The 15,191-nt window shown below is 53.6% G+C and overlaps 8 protein-coding genes across 8 annotated transcripts; 4 read left to right on the plus strand and 4 right to left on the minus strand.

Annotated features, from left to right (window-relative positions):
- Positions 1 to 701: 701 nt before the first annotated feature.
- On the minus strand, positions 702 to 1,272 carry HTB1 (histone H2B; the record flags this gene model as incomplete). Its single annotated transcript, XM_049362965.1, has 3 exons — positions 702 to 792; positions 848 to 1,007; positions 1,107 to 1,272. The coding sequence occupies 3 exons, from the start codon at positions 1,270 to 1,272 to the stop codon at positions 702 to 704; spliced, it is 417 nt and encodes a 138-aa protein (XP_049225557.1).
- Positions 1,273 to 1,760: 488 nt separating this feature from the next.
- HTA1 (histone H2A) lies at positions 1,761 to 2,385 on the plus strand (the record flags this gene model as incomplete). Its single annotated transcript, XM_049362966.1, has 3 exons — positions 1,761 to 1,816; positions 1,984 to 2,276; positions 2,330 to 2,385. The coding sequence occupies 3 exons, from the start codon at positions 1,761 to 1,763 to the stop codon at positions 2,383 to 2,385; spliced, it is 405 nt and encodes a 134-aa protein (XP_049225558.1).
- A 1,682-nt stretch (positions 2,386 to 4,067) lies between these two features.
- KGD2 (2-oxoglutarate dehydrogenase complex E2 component) lies at positions 4,068 to 5,619 on the minus strand (the record flags this gene model as incomplete). Its single annotated transcript, XM_049362967.1, has 4 exons — positions 4,068 to 4,757; positions 4,808 to 5,238; positions 5,288 to 5,418; positions 5,471 to 5,619. The coding sequence occupies 4 exons, from the start codon at positions 5,617 to 5,619 to the stop codon at positions 4,068 to 4,070; spliced, it is 1,401 nt and encodes a 466-aa protein (XP_049225559.1).
- Positions 5,620 to 5,919: 300 nt separating this feature from the next.
- Positions 5,920 to 6,481, plus strand: J4E78_002321 (uncharacterized protein; the record flags this gene model as incomplete). The annotated part of the gene is made up of 5 exons (XM_049362968.1): positions 5,920 to 5,942; positions 6,000 to 6,132; positions 6,221 to 6,299; positions 6,369 to 6,410; positions 6,459 to 6,481. 5 exons carry the CDS (start codon positions 5,920 to 5,922, stop codon positions 6,479 to 6,481), a joined length of 300 nt encoding a protein of 99 aa, XP_049225560.1.
- Positions 6,482 to 6,678: 197 nt separating this feature from the next.
- Positions 6,679 to 8,766, minus strand: J4E78_002322 (uncharacterized protein; the record flags this gene model as incomplete). Its single annotated transcript, XM_049362969.1, has 2 exons — positions 6,679 to 8,043; positions 8,149 to 8,766. The coding sequence occupies 2 exons, from the start codon at positions 8,764 to 8,766 to the stop codon at positions 6,679 to 6,681; spliced, it is 1,983 nt and encodes a 660-aa protein (XP_049225561.1).
- Positions 8,767 to 8,954: 188 nt separating this feature from the next.
- On the plus strand, positions 8,955 to 10,285 carry J4E78_002323 (uncharacterized protein; the record flags this gene model as incomplete). Its single annotated transcript, XM_049362970.1, has 2 exons — positions 8,955 to 9,792; positions 9,840 to 10,285. The coding sequence occupies 2 exons, from the start codon at positions 8,955 to 8,957 to the stop codon at positions 10,283 to 10,285; spliced, it is 1,284 nt and encodes a 427-aa protein (XP_049225562.1).
- Positions 10,286 to 10,629: 344 nt separating this feature from the next.
- Positions 10,630 to 12,260, minus strand: J4E78_002324 (uncharacterized protein; the record flags this gene model as incomplete). Its single annotated transcript, XM_049362971.1, has 2 exons — positions 10,630 to 11,789; positions 11,855 to 12,260. The coding sequence occupies 2 exons, from the start codon at positions 12,258 to 12,260 to the stop codon at positions 10,630 to 10,632; spliced, it is 1,566 nt and encodes a 521-aa protein (XP_049225563.1).
- A 1,245-nt stretch (positions 12,261 to 13,505) lies between these two features.
- J4E78_002325 (uncharacterized protein) lies at positions 13,506 to 14,753 on the plus strand (the record flags this gene model as incomplete). Its single annotated transcript, XM_049362972.1, has 1 exon — positions 13,506 to 14,753. One exon carries the CDS (start codon positions 13,506 to 13,508, stop codon positions 14,751 to 14,753), a length of 1,248 nt encoding a protein of 415 aa, XP_049225564.1.
- Between the last annotated feature and the right edge of the window lie 438 nt (positions 14,754 to 15,191).

Below are 15,191 nucleotides of genomic sequence, written 5' to 3' on the forward strand. Positions count from 1 at the left end.
TATTGGGTCTCGCAATGATATCAATACGGGTACATGCATGTCTGGAGTCATGGGATTCGAGGGTTTGGTACGTGTATATCCGTAAATGCCGTGTTTTGGTGCGCAATCCATAAATCCATAAGTCTTGGTAATGTTTGCTAAGGTGCGTACGCTTGCCATGTGGAAAGTCGTGCTTGTCGTTCCAGTTCTGGAATTCACTCGTTCCTGTCGCTGGACGCCTACGTCATTTGGGCCGGAATCGCGAAACGCGCGGTCGCTCCGGTTTCGTCGAGATATCGTGAAAGACGCGTTCGGCGCGTGTTCGTAGATCACGGCGCGTGACCCCCAGCCACGCGTCGATATCGCGTATCGTCTCGAGAAAGGCGCGCTTCCAGATCTACGCGCCATTGCTGAACGGCGAAGTGCGCTCTGTGTGGAACGGGAATCTGTGAGTCAGAGAAGAGGATACGATGTGCAGAAAGTGGAAGTCAAAGGAAATGAAGTCATGTGTGAAGTTCGAAAGAATTGATTCGTTCCCGTCTGCTGTGGTATAATGTACAGACCCTGATGGACCTCGTAGTCGAATACGACTAGATGATTCGATGACAGACAAACCGACCCATGATCACATTAGCAAAGGACCCGTGAACACCGCACCCCATAACCACTTGTCAAATAGACAAGAAAGACCCAAAGAAAACATCCGGCGAAAAGAAAGCACTCTATTTGGTGGAGGAAGAGTACTTGGTGACAGCCTTGGTACCCTCAGAGACGGCGTGCTTGGCAAGCTCACCAGGCAGGATCAGACGGACTCTGTGAATGAAGTCAGTATATGAGAATGGATGTGGGAGAAGGGCGGAAAACGCACGATGTCTGGATCTCGCGCGATGAGATGGTGGACTTCTTGTTGTAGGCAGCGAGCTTGCTGGCCTCGGTGGCGACGCGCTCGAAGATGTCGTTGACGAAAGAGTTGAGGATGCTCATGGCACGGTTGGAGATACCGGTGTCGGGGTGGACCTGCTTGAGGACTAAAGACGCGTCAGCAAATTCTGCTCAATGGATGCCGATGAAGCGCAAGGCCTCAGAGACTGGATGGCGCGCTCAGGACGCGCAAAGTGCAAACTCACCCTTGTAGATGTAGGAGGAGTAGGTCTCCTTCCTGGTCTTGGTGCGCTTCTTCTTGTCACCGGAGGGCGCGGCGGTCTTCTTGCCAGCCTCCTTCTTCTCAGCGGGAGCCTTGCCAGCCGGGGCCTTGCCGCCGGTGGTGGGAGTCTTCTGGGCCTTGGGGGGCATTTTGGTGGATTTGAGAGGTGGTGGTAAAAAAGGTGGGTTTGGGTTAAAAGCAGAAGCTTGGAGTGAGATGGAGTTGGTCGAGCGTCGTGGTGGGAGTTTGCGATGGATGAAGGGAAAGGTCGTCGACGGCGGGGAGTGCGCTACTTATGGGGAGCGCGCTCTCATGTTGTGATCCAGCAGCGGCTGGGAGGCCCGTGCAGCAGCTCTTGCCGGTTTGGTGGCTAAGCGAGGCCCGCCATTGATCTTGCGCAGTCTGGCGGCAGGCGCTAGGCGGCGTCGCTGCCTTTTCGCGCGCTAGCGTGGGCAGGTTGATCTCGCGCACTCACAACAGTCCAGCGCCGTCCTTATAAGACCGCCCCGCCCCCCGACAGCAGCAAGCAATCCATCGTCTCGACACTCCACGCCCACAACCAGCTCATCCCGCTCAATCTACTCAACTCTCCAACCTCTCCCACTTCCAAACCAACCCCCAAACCAACTCTCTCAAAATGACTGGAGGCAAGTCCGGAGGCAAGGCCAGCGGCTCCAAGTCCAGCGCCCAATCGTGAGTACTCCATCTCCTGCATCGCGCCTTTGGCTCCAGTTTGCCTTGCGCATTCTTCAGCTTCACTTTGCATCTTTTTGACGCGTCTTTTGCTTGATTGACGCGTCTTTTCGCATCGCATTGCGCATTGCATCTCCAACATTGCATCATAGCTAACTCGTCCTTAGCCGCTCATCCAAGGCCGGTCTCGCTTTCCCCGTCGGTCGTGTCCACCGTCTTCTCCGCAAGGGCAACTACGCTCAGCGTGTCGGTGCCGGTGCCCCCGTCTACCTCGCTGCCGTCCTTGAGTACCTCGCTGCTGAGATCCTCGAGTTGGCCGGTAACGCTGCCCGCGACAACAAGAAGACCCGTATCATTCCCCGCCATCTCCAGCTCGCCATCAGGAACGACGAGGAGCTGAACAAGCTTCTTGGACACGTCACCATCGCCCAGGGTGGTGTCCTCCCCAACATTCACCAGAGTACGTCGCTCCACAGTCCGCTCGCATCGCATCAGTTGCTAACATACTTTCAGACCTTCTGCCCAAGAAGACAGCCAAGCCTGGCAAGGGTCCTTCGCAGGAGCTCTAAACGCGTCCTGCATTTGAGTTTCTTCTTCACGGCGTGGTTACTTCATGGGTCTTTTTCATCTGCAATGATAATGGGAGTCGGTCTGGGTTTGGGTTCTCGGCTTTTTACGGGATTTATACCAGAGCTGTATATTAGCTGGTTGTATTGACGACCGCGAGCTCATGAGCTGAAAGCATATCACTTCATCTACCGTCTTCTGCCGTGAATTCCATCTTGCTAACGTCCAGCTTTGCATATGCGCTATTTGGACATTGCCATGCGCGCCGTGTAACCTTATCCACCAGCTAGCTACACCGCCACTTGTCGCGCTTGTTCATCTGAGTAACGCACAGACTCCACTTCTCCTACACGTGCGATAACGTTGCGTCGCCCGTATTCCACCATCGCGCAATCTCGACCATGCTGTCTTAACAAGCATTTCGCGTTCGAACCGGCACAATTTGGATCTTGGAGTATCAGCGACGAGAACGAGCGAATTGGGCAATAGATGGCATCTATGTGCATGGAAGAGATGGTGATGTTTGCTGCGTTGGGCGGATCCCATATGGTAGTCGACGGAGCTGTGTGACGTAACCCGGGGTACGATGTACTACCTACCGTGGACTACACTGCGCTTGGATAACAGTTAATTAGCACTTCTGGGTGGTTGAACTGTGTCTTTGGAAGATTATGGTGCACATATTGCGTACTACGCGTAGGTGACTGCAGTGTTCTTAGTGTACACCATAAATGCGTATGTCTACAGGTGCAGTCTCAGATAAATTGACTTGATATATTCTCCTTCTTCGACTTAACCCTCCTTTCATCTGTATCATCTGCTATGCTTAATTTTTTAGGTCTAACGAGTTCTTGTCGCATGTTGTGTGTTGGTGGATATCTTTCTAGGGTCATGTACGCATCTGCAATGTTGACGGCGTGCCGAACATGAACGGCATGCTACGTATCTTATGCAATGGAATATATGTGATAAATCATGCGCAGCTAATAGCATAGACAATTTGTGCGGGTAGCCCGAATTATTTCTTTTCCTTGTATGCTGTTTGTTCGAGATATATCGAAGGGTTGGTGCTCAATTTTGGGAATTTAAGTACGAACAGCAACTTGTTCAAAAAATCATCACGTTCCACCACCATACTCAAATGTTTCCAAATTGAATGTATCGACTACTGGGGCACTATATTTCACCACTAAACTAAGTATCGGTTCGATTCTCATCGTGGTGGTGTACACTTCATATAACAGCCTCCACGGTGTGTGAACCACAGACGCGACCACCGCGCTCCCACATGCTAGACGCGTATACGCGCGTTTTTGTACATGCAACTATTTTCAGAAATACTACTAGAGGCTATAGAGACGATTCTATATATTATATTCGTCATAAAGACATGGACGTCGACGCGTCAAGTACCGTCTAGCCTGCGCAAAGACGCGACATTGACATGGGAACACGTCCACGCACGATATCACTCAAGCAACGCCCAACCTGCACCAAATCACTCATGCACACAGCTGAAGCCTAATCAAACACATGTATGCAATACGAATGATTCAATGCATGCAAAAATATCTCGTTGATCCATTCAACCACACCTCTCTCTGCCCCGCTACTAGTTCCCGCGCTTTCGCGCAAAAACCTGCCATCCTACATATACACAAAGACACGATTACAGCATCAACGCTTACAAGAGCATCTTCCTGGGGTCCTCAATGTACTCCTTGACCTTGACGAGGAAAGTGACAGCTTCCCTTCCGTCGAGCAGTCGGTGGTCGTATGTGAGCGCAAGGTACATCATCGGCCTGATCTCGACCTTTCCGTTGATAGCGACCGGCTTCTCCTTGATGGCGTGAAGACCGAGAACGGCGGTCTGAGGGAGGTTGATAATGGGAGTACCCATCAGACTGCCAAAGACACCGCCGTTGGAGATGGTGAAGGTACCGCCAGCCATGTCCTCAATGGTGAGCTTGTTGTCGCGCGCCTTCTTGCCGAGGTCGGCAATGGCCTTCTCGATGCCGACCATGTCCAGGCTCTCAGCGTTTCGGACGACGGGAGTGACGAGACCCTTCTCGGTAGCGACGGCAACGGAGATGTCGACGTAGTCGCGGTAGACGATGGTGTCGCCACCGTCAGGACCCTCAATGGAGGCGTTGACAGCGGGTACGTCGCGTGCGGCGAGAATGCAGGCGCGCGAGAAGGCGGACATGAAACCGAGCTTGACGCCCTTGTTCTTGAGAATCTCATCCTTGTAGAGCTTGCGGAACTCCATGATGGAGGACATGTCGACCTCGTTGAAGGTGGTCAGGGAGGCGGCGGTGTTTTGCGACTGCTTCAAGCGCTCGGCGATGCGGAGGCGCATGCGGTTCATCTTGACCTGCAAGGCTGTGAGTACACAATATTTGAGCATACAGTAAGGTTACATACGCGGCGCTCCTCACGGCTGCCAGGTGTAGCCGGCTTGGTCTCCTCGGGCTTGGAATCCTTCTTGGGAGGTGCAGGCTTGGATTCTTGCTTGGGCGGCTGGGGCTTCTCTTCCTGCTTGGGAGGCTCTGGTTTCGACTCCTCCTTTGGCGCTTCTGGCTGAGACTGCTCTTGCTGGCCCTCGGGTTGCGACGAAGTCTCCTGGTCCTTGGACGCAGGCTCCTTGGGCTGCTCACTGGCCTCCTCCTTCTTTCCGCCAGCGGGGGCACCGCCGGCCTCAAGCTTTACGATGTCCTGTCCGACGGTGACGGTGTCCTCCTCGTTGACGAGGAATTCCTTGATAGTACCAGCCTCGGGCGCATTGACGGCGACGTCGATCTTGTCGGTCTCGATAGTCGCGATTTCTTCATCCTGCTCAACGTAGTCGCCAACCTCTGCATATTGTTAGCTACTGGCATAACCAATTGGACATGGTGAACGCACGTTTTGACCACTGCTTCAGGGTTCCCTCTGTGATCGACTCAGCCATCTCGGGCACCTTGACGATGGTGTCGGCATAGCTTCTTGTCTGCTCGAGGGTCCATAGGCGTTGTGAAGAGAGCTGTCCAGGCCGTCTATAAACAGTCAGTGTTGTGCATTTTTATTAGATGTAGACATTCGCAGTACCTTGAAGCTTGGGCGAGGAGACCAGAGGAGTTCGCCTTGGAGATGGCGGAATAGCTGCGCGCGGCTGGGATGGCTCGTGGGCTTGCGCGCAAAGCTCGCACAGAGCGCATAGCCGCTGGTAGACGGCGGAGACACTGCTGGCTGGACATGATGGGCGGCCAGGCGAAGAGTGGGAAAAAGGAAATTAAGATGCGAGTGAGAGCGATGGGCGACTTCGAGCGAACGAAGGTTTGTGTATGAGTCCCCTTGCGGCAGTTGTATGGTACTGAAGCAGACACGGCACCACACTTCTGACGTCTCGGAAGCCACCCTCCGTCACAGGCACAAATGCCAAGCCCGCAACCTCACGCTGCCCTCACCAAGCCATCTGCGACGACACCGAGGCATTGCGGCCACGACCCACGTTTCTCCCTTCCGCAACAACTCCCACTGGAAGGGCCATCGCCGCCATGAGCTCTAAGATACACGTCCTGTACGCCAAACCCCCGCAGGTGTCGCCCTTTACGCGCAGAAACTAACCCAGCCGCAGACGCCTCTACAGGCGGTCCCTCAAGCTCGCCCTCGACTGGAGCGTCCACCGATACCTCTGGCGCGGACAGGCCCTGTACATCCGCGAACTCTTCGAGGCCAAGCGCAATGTTACCGAGCCGCGACAGATGAGGGTGCGTCTCCCTATTCCATCACCGCGATTACATCGACACTCCACATATATTACGGCTGCACAGAGGACTCTGCTGATGAGTCGCATAGGAACTGATCAAGGAGACGGAAAACCTGCTCGAGAAGTGGAAGCACCCAGACCCTTACCGCCCACCCACGGCTCCTGGAGGTTCGTTGCTAACGCCCGGATACATTTCCGCGTCGGCCGCGGATATGAATGTACTGACGGGTGTTGTAGGATCAAAGTACGAGCGCAACCTGCCTTGCCCAATCATCGATCGTGAGTTTACCATCAAACATTTTCACTCCATCTGCTGACGACACACAGCTCCACCGAAGATGATTTTGTAGTCGGGGACATTGGAACAAGCATGGTATCACGTGTACATATTACAGCTACAGTGCGACTCAACAGTAGTTCGCAACAAGAAGCCAAAACCTCCAATTTTTTTTTCGTTCAATGAGAGGCTGCTGTGAAGGTCTCGAAGCACCAACCTCATGACTGTATTTCGTCTTGAGCGCTAATGAACGATATCTCCAACGAGAGGTCACGTCTGGAACTTCCTCACCCTCCGTACAGTGCTGAGGTATCCCATACCATCTACAAGGTCATCAGTCTCGACCCAAACGGGTAGGCTACCAAGACCTGTCGTCGCTTTCTTCGCTTCTTCCTGCGCATATGCGTCCTCCAAGTAGGCCCACTCCGGCACATCGCAGCATCCGCCTACAAAGATAGTCCTCTCGGGTGACAGATTGTATAGCAGCGACTCGTGCGTCTTTGGTACCAGCACCTCTACAATCTTCTTTGCCGGATTGAAACCCCGAATCATCGCCGTGCAGACCAGTCTTGTCGTTCGAGGATCCAACGGCTCTACCATTCCCGTGCGCGCAGACTCGGGGAGATATGGGATGCCAAATTTCTGGGTCCGTGGAAGCGAGCCTGGGACTGCAGCAGACGTGGATTGGATAATGTGCACGACAGATCCATTCAGTGCATGTAGCATTGAAGATGGCTCGACTGGCTCAGAGTACATTGCGAAAGCCACTAGATCCTGCGCTCGCTCGGGTGTTTCTTCGTAGCAGAATTCCCATGGTACTAGACTTGAAAGCGTCTCTGGCGTCCAGCTGAGTACTTGGGCCTGGCTTGAGCTTGTACTGCTCGATTTGAGATGGAAGTAGGATTGCATCTGCATAGCTCTTAACTCATTGTCCGACCTTACAGGTATCGTCTGGGCCTGTTGCGCGGTAATCTCATGGAATGTGCCGTGAAATTGCGACGTTGATGTCTGAAGCAAATGCAGCTTTGCCGCTGTTTCGGTGTCGATGGCCCGCGTATCCCCGAGATGTACGACATTGTGTGGTTTAATTCTCGCTAGCAGCTTTGTTAGGAGGTCGAAATGTGAAGAGTAGAGGAAGTCGGGTATGTCGACAACTAGCGGTAGAGAGGAATCCCGCGAGGAAAGGTTTCTGTATGCCAGGAAGAGATCCTCAACGCAAGACTGATAGTAGTCTGCATAGTTGGCGAAATTCGCCGGAATTGGATGTGCGCGGATAACCTCGTTCCTCATCGCTTCTTTTGGTCCTGGTACAACAGAAGGGTGTGTGAAACTTGGGCCCAGGTTCAGATCTCTCACAATGGTAAGAGAGACTTGACCTGCGGGGACATGCTCTTGTTTTTGCGGGTCGAGATCCATCTGGCATACAGCTGGCACAGAGGGAGCGGTCTTGCCTAGACCTGTAAGGGAGCGATTCACGAGCCGCCGAGCGAATGTTGATTTGCCTGAGCTAGGTGATCCAGTCACTACGGTGATAGATGGATTGCTAGCACAGTCCTCGATTGCGCGGAGCCAGTCTTCGGGTGTCACTTCAGGACGTAATGGCCGGGAAAGTGTATCCGCGTCTGAGTTGGTTACCTAACAGAGAAGTTAGATGGCCGTTATGTGTCGAGATCTCAACCTTTCTCACGCATGTACCGTCGCGATCAACGCTGGATAGGTGTATAAGGATGTGGCACTTACAACTCGGAACGAACGATGGGTTGAATCGCTCCAGATACCGTCAAAGAGTGGACTGACGTTTGCGAGCGGGGCAGAAATCTTGCAAGTCTTGAACCTGATGTGATTCGTACCATCTAGTCCCCGAATCTTAGACATGGGGTGCGTGGCCGGCACGCACGCTCGATGAACCTGGTTTTTCTGCCCATCACGACTGACTGTTCCAATGTTGGCACCATTGATGTTGACGGCGCCTCGTAGAACTGTCAAATCAAAAGTGCCTATCAGTGTTATAGTCGCGTGTTTGTTCAGGTTGATGGTAAGTTCGGTGTCGGTATCTGAGAGGATGTTTTGGGGTTCGTTGCGCCAGTTGCAGAGCTTGACATTCCGATGTACGGGCGCATGGGTCTCCTCTTCATCTGAACCTTCGTGCTCGGATTTTGCAGCATCAAGCAACGGGCTCGTTGGCACAGGAATCTGCTCCAGCGCAACTTGAGGTGTATTCACAACTTGGGCGGCAGCTTCCGCCTTTAGTCGAGCAGCCGCAATCGCAGTGAGTGGCTTTCCGCTGGGAGTACCAACAGCAGCCGTATCTTCCCCTCTCTTCCGTTTCCCTGACATACTGACTTTGGATGTTGACATTGGTGTTCTGCATGCGCCCATCATTTCAAAGATCAAACCAATGATTTTTGGCGCGCCAAGTCCTAATCGGGACTAGTCGCGATGCGGCTCTTCTCCGCCCAGTGCCCGAGCGCGACAGTTCGCGGCGCAAAAAAGTTCCTTACGAACCTCGACTCTCTGGTCGCAAAGAGCATGGCTCCACCCACACTATGAGTGCCATACAGAAAACCAAGGTGCCGCTTCCGGGCTCCAAGCCGAAATCAAAACCTCAGAACACCCCGTCGAAAGCGCAATTAAGCCAGGAATTCGTCGACAGCGACGATGATTCTCCCAGTGAGACCGCCGCGCAGTCCAAGAAGCCCGAGAAGCCGAAAGCTACCATTGGCATTCACGTGAACGGCGTGCCCAAAGCGAAGTCCAAGCCTAGCAAGAAAGACGTACCTGCCCCCAAATCAGCCTCGAAGTCGAAGGTTACGCCTAAGAAGCCTGCGCCCAAGCAAATCGCGACACAGGAGGACGCCGAAGAATTGTCAAGCTCAGAGATAAGCGGCGACGACGCGCCGACTAGGGACATACAGACGAAGCTCCCAGGTAACACGCAGAACAAGAAAGCTTCGAGCGACAGCGACGACACCAGCAGCGCAGACAGCTCTAGCGACGACTCGGACACAGGCAACGCCCCGCAACCGACCCGCAAGTCGACCCAAACACAGCCGGCACCGCCAGTGCAACCACAATCGCATGCCGTTGATTTCCGACCGACCCAGGCTTACGCACCCCCCAAAGGATTTGCTCCAGTTCCAGTCAACGACAGGACTATCTCCAAGTCGACGGGCTTGTTCGATAATCTAGAAGGAAAGCAGATATGGCACATCACTGCTCCCGCAGGTGTCTCGCTGAAGGACTTGAGCGAGCTCGCCATGGATAAAGCTATGAAAGGGGATGCCGTACTGAGCTACAAGGGTACAGACTACGGTTTCTCTCAGACGGAGAGTGATGAGGGCACCCGGGAGGTTCTATTACCACGGAACAATGGCATGAAACCAGGTTCGTTCATCAACTACTGCCTCTACCGACTATACTGACCTGCCTAGCCCCTACGCGGATATCTCAGACTTTACGCCTACGATCGGTTGTACGACTTCCCCACCTTACCACAAAGCAAGCAGACCAAAACACGGGCTCAGAAGCGGCCGCCTCCATAACGCGATCGACCATTCGTGCACCACGACCACAAGTCACAGGACTGAAGATGCGCTTCCTTCCCACCGGCTTCAGTGGTAACGACGCTGGGACTATCGGTGATTCCGACGACGAGACTGAGGTACCACAGGCGATTGCTGGGCTTGCGATGCCGAACGGACTTAATTTACCCTCCAAAAAGCCGAAGAGGAAACACGCTGATGTCAATGGTGTTGATGCACCTGAAGTGCCGGCGAAGAAGACCAAAAAGCAACGGGATCCTGAGGAGATCAAGAGGAAAGAGGAAAAGAAAGCAAGGAAAGAGAAGAAGCGTGCAAAGGAAGCGGCTGCGGCCTGAGAAAGGCGCACAACCGCTTGAACTAGCACGGCATTTGGTCATACAGCGTTCCTATACTAAAAAGCATACTCGGTCAGAGCGATCGATATCTTCACTACCTCCACGAATCGGTCTACATACTACTGAGCGTACATATGAAGCGGATTGGATTTGACGAGAAGCCGTCACAATGAGGATTGTTATTAGCGTTTAGCACGAGTTCATCATAGCATCAGTACTGTCTGGCATGGGAAGGATAGTACTCAATCAGTCAATAAGAGCACGGGTCCAAGTCCCAATCAATACTGTCACTGTTGCTGTCCCGAACTAGTTGGCTTGTGCAATTGTTTTTGTATGTCTAATATCTAAGCAACAGCCTCAACAAACTTGGCAAAATCTAATGTGCCCAGCCCAGTCGCTGCATCCCATCCCACAGCCGTCTCCCACCCAGGCTCCGCAGTGCGGTTAACAATACAACTACCCGACTGACCCTCAGTCACATCCACAAACACATGCCGCAGCTCATCCGAGTAAAGCAAGGGGTTCAAGAAGCCCAGCGCCGGCTTCCCACCTCGCATCCTCTTGTCATTTGCAAGCGCAATCATAGCCGCAATCACAGGCGTACTCGCACTCGTCCCTTTCTGCTTGATACCACTCTCGTCCATCACGAATCGCGTTCCAATAGCCGAGAGATCGGGTATACCACGTCCACTAGGCGCATACCATCCATCATGCGACCCGTTTAGTTGCGCGATGTACTTCTTCGCGTCCGCATCCTGCCACGCAGGGCGGTCAAAGTAGTCGCTGAACCCGCCTGCACTGAACCACTCTGCACTAAGCGGAGAGTAGGCAGCCGTTGCGCCGACACTCGTGACGTACGGACAGTCGACGGGGAACGTAGGGCGGAACTTGTTGTTCTTACACTCTGAAGATCCGGTGCCTGCAGAGCCGCCGTCGCCGCTGGCTACGAGGACGGATGTACCCCGCGCTCCGAGCTGCATGAAGAGGTCGCATGCGCGCTTGGCGTAGGCGCGTGGGATCCATGCTTCGTCGTCGGTGTAGGAGATCGAGAGCACAGTAGGTAGTTCGTCGCGTTCGAGAAGTGCTTCCAGGAACTCGATCCATGGCTCGTTGAGGCTGGTATCGAGAGGCACTTCGGTGCCGTTTTCGTCGAGATACGGGCCTCTGCCGCCCGTGGAGAAGTAGGTTACGTTCATGGGCTGGACGAAGGGCATGCTGTATTGGATGTCGAGTTGGGCTTCCCCGCCATAGCCGAGCTTGGTGTCGTTGCCGTTCTGGATCGAGGCGACGGTGAAGTTGTACAGAGGGTTGTAGCCGGTGGTGTTGCGGTAGGGACTGAAGTTTTCCAGGAAGGAGTGTAGAAGGGGCTCGTTAGGGTATTCTTCCAGAAAGCCGACGATGCCCAAAGTCACGGGGGAGTCGGAGTCGGGGATCTGGTAGTTGATGTTGTACATGGACATGATGCAGTCGGGTGTTGTGTCTCCACCGGGGCAGGTTTGCGATGCTAGGAGGAATGGTCAGTTGGGGTTGCCCGGTTTGTTGGGTGAGGGTAGCGCAGTTGTTACGTACATGAATCCTGTCTTTTCTCGGAGTGTGATTCTAATGATGGCAGTGCTTTCTTGGAAGGCTTGCGGATGAATTGGGTGACGGGGTAGACAAAGTCAACGTAGTCTGCTACCGCACTGGGGAGGCTGTACTTTGTCGCGCGTAGAACAGGACTATCATCGTTGTATTGGTAGCGACCAAAATCAGCGTCGATGAGTTGGCTCGCTGTGTCAACGGTAGTGTTGATTCGTAGCCACGACCCTTCAACTGAGAATGGTACTCTATTGGCATTGAGCCACGAACGCACAGCGACAAGACCGTCTTGGTCTGGCTGCTGAAAGTTGCTTATTTCGTCCTGAGATAAATGTGCCCCATACTTTGTATGCGATGGATCGCTTAGTTTTTGGAGATGTGCTTCCAGCTCCGACATGCGAGGCTGCTTTAGAGCGACTGACAGCGTTAGCGGTAGAGAACCATCGGCTTCACCGACAGACATCCAGCCGTCTGGAAGCTCTACAACACTCTCATGTGCAACATTGTCTTTTGCCGCCGACCGAGCAAAGGCGCCCAGAAAGGTCGCGCTCGAGACAAGAGTTGAGCCCAATCTCATGATGCAGCCGACGATGAATTGAAATGAAAGAGAAAGAGTTGATGTTTCGGGTATATACGAGAGCAATTCAGCAGACCATCGCAGACTTATGAGCGCGCGAGAGGAGATGAAAATTGCAAAGACAGCATGATGCAATGAATCATAGCGAACGTGGACCCTCGACCGTCAACACCTCCAATACGGTGCTATCTGAGGACCTTCCTAGTATGACATATCGCAATTTTCTACCATCCCAGCAGGGATAATGTTAAGCATTGACAACAAGCATCGCGAAGGACCAAGAGCGGGCGATATTGCTGCGACATGGGTGGTGCGGTTAATACTCGTATATCGAGGTTCCGAGCACCCGGACGGTCTCGCTGGTATTGCGGGTGCCAGATGGGATGTAGAGGTATTTGCCTAGCTCTGGTCGTATTTTTAGACAACTGGAGCTGCAAACGCGATAGAATGTATACCGACGAGGTCCAAGGTGCGAAGACAACAATGCGGAAGGTTAGAGGAAGGTTGGCTGTGTACCTGCCCAGGTGTAGCGTACTTCGTACCTAGGCAGAGCGAACGCGAACGTGGGTCGCTGTTTGACACTAGCAAATTCCCGTACCTGCACGCCGGGGTAGCTGCCGCGACTCCACTGGACGAGTAAACTACCTAGGTAACATCGCGCATGTTCCAATATTAGCACTCTTGCACCAGCTTTACTGTCGATTACGACCTTCTCTGTCCTTCTGCGCTTGGACAAGAGGGCAGGATGGCCCTTGTAGCATCGTATCCAAGTCATGCGAATCGCTGACAGCAAGCAGCGCGGACCGAAAACTGTCGGTGCGCCCCTTTCCTGGACCTCACCGCAAGACAATCCACTCCGCTCCCTGTATGGGACATTCGAAGGCATGAAGCGATAAGATTTTTTTGCGGCTAGCCGTCGTATTTGGCGGGATCAGTCGGCATGAAGCGACGGATACGGCCAAATTAGTCTGGCATCAAGCTTGACTTAAGACCTCTTCGCTATCTCTAAAGTCAGATCAATCGTCACCGGCCTCACTGACGCTGTTCTTCTCTCTGCTCGCCAAAATGGTTCGATACGCCCTCACAGTCTCCGCGCTCGCCAGCAGTGTCCTGGGTGCTGTGCCTACGGTCAACATACCACTGAACTTCGCGCACGGCGGCGCCCAGAAGATCTCAACGGAGCTCGTCGATCCCTCGACCAACCGCACCATCGAAATCGTCGTCGACCAAGGTTCCGAGAACTTCTGGGTGTTCGGCCCCGACAGCATCAGAAACTGGGGATGCACTCGTCTCGGCTGTGCAGGCCCTTGCAACGAGACGGTGCAGCCTTTTTACGACTACCCAAACAGCCCGTCGGCGTCTAAACCAGTACCCTTCCGATCCTCCTACTCGTATGGGGGAAACAGTAAGTTCATCACTGGAGATGTGGCGGTGAACGATACCTTCCAATTCGTTTCTGATGCGGGCCTTTCGTCGACCGTGGACACGGAAGTCGCGATTTCAAGCTACATGACATCGCGCCTCGGCGACAGCAGCGGAAAATGTACTCCGACGTCTTCGTTTGACGACGGCATCTTGGGTATCTCCCCATACTACCGCAAGCCGACCTGGAACACGACGGGCCCGCACGTGCGCCAAAACCTACTCGAGGCTGGCGCCATCTCCGCGCCCGTACAGAGTCTGTGGTTCGACGAGGCGCCTGAAGGAATCGAAGATACGTTCACCGGCCACGTCGTCTTCGGTGGCGTCGACCACTCCAAATACACGGGCGACCTCGTCAAGGTCCCCATGGTTGAGGCTCCGTTCGGTGGTGTGACACTTGGCTACTACGTCAACCCGCCTGTCGTCTCAGTCAATGGAACAGCGTTCAACAACTCGGACATCATCTCTCCCACCTGCCTCGTCGACTCTGGCACCACACTCGATTACCTACCCGTCAGCTACAGTCAAAATGACCAGTTCGCTGCTGCCGCTGGTCTCGTTGTGGACGAGTATGGTGTCATTGGCTGGAACGGTACATGCGAATCTATCCCCAAGGACACTACTATTGATCTAGAGTTCACTGGTGTCGAGGGCAAGAAGGTCACCGTCAAGATTCCGCTGCGCACTTATGCTCGCTCGGGTGTCAACCCGTCTACAGGTATCTGCTCGCTTGCGTTCTCCACTGGTGATTGTCTGTTTGGTGCGCCATTTGCTACTGCCGCTTTCTTTGCTGCTGATGATGCGGCGGAGATGGTGGCGTTTGCGCAGGGTGGTGTGTCGAAGAAGGGAAGCAAGCCCGATCCTAACTCTATCACTTTGGATCTTGCTTAGCGGGAGTGTCGTCGATGAAGTTCGATTCTAGTATATATGAAATTAGCAATGTCAATTTAGACCTGAATGATCATGGATGATACTTGTCCTCCGCGGTGTCGTGTGTTCTTGAGCCTCGTTATCCCTTAGTCTCAGACGAGACAGCACTCTGAATTTTTTCCTACCACATGTTAGTAGTGTCACTTGAGTTTTGATGCTTTACGTGTTTATCACATGCATCAGACGGGTGAAGTTGTAAAGGTATCGTCACTTCAGCCCGGCAGGGGATCCGGTTGGCCCTAAGAACCTGGGCAGGGACCGGCCGCACGGTAGCCCAAGCTGACGAAATCGTACTAGCGCAAACAACGCGCGCTCTGTTGTCACTCAGGCGAGGGCAGGGAATCACCGCAATTGTCGTCAACTTTCACGACACTGCAGCCTGGGCAGTCGCACTATGCT

This window comes from Alternaria triticimaculans (genome assembly GCF_023758025.1).
Source record: "Alternaria triticimaculans strain BMP 0046 chromosome Unknown scaffold_2, whole genome shotgun sequence".
Classification (NCBI taxonomy): Eukaryota; Fungi; Ascomycota; class Dothideomycetes; order Pleosporales; family Pleosporaceae; genus Alternaria; species Alternaria triticimaculans.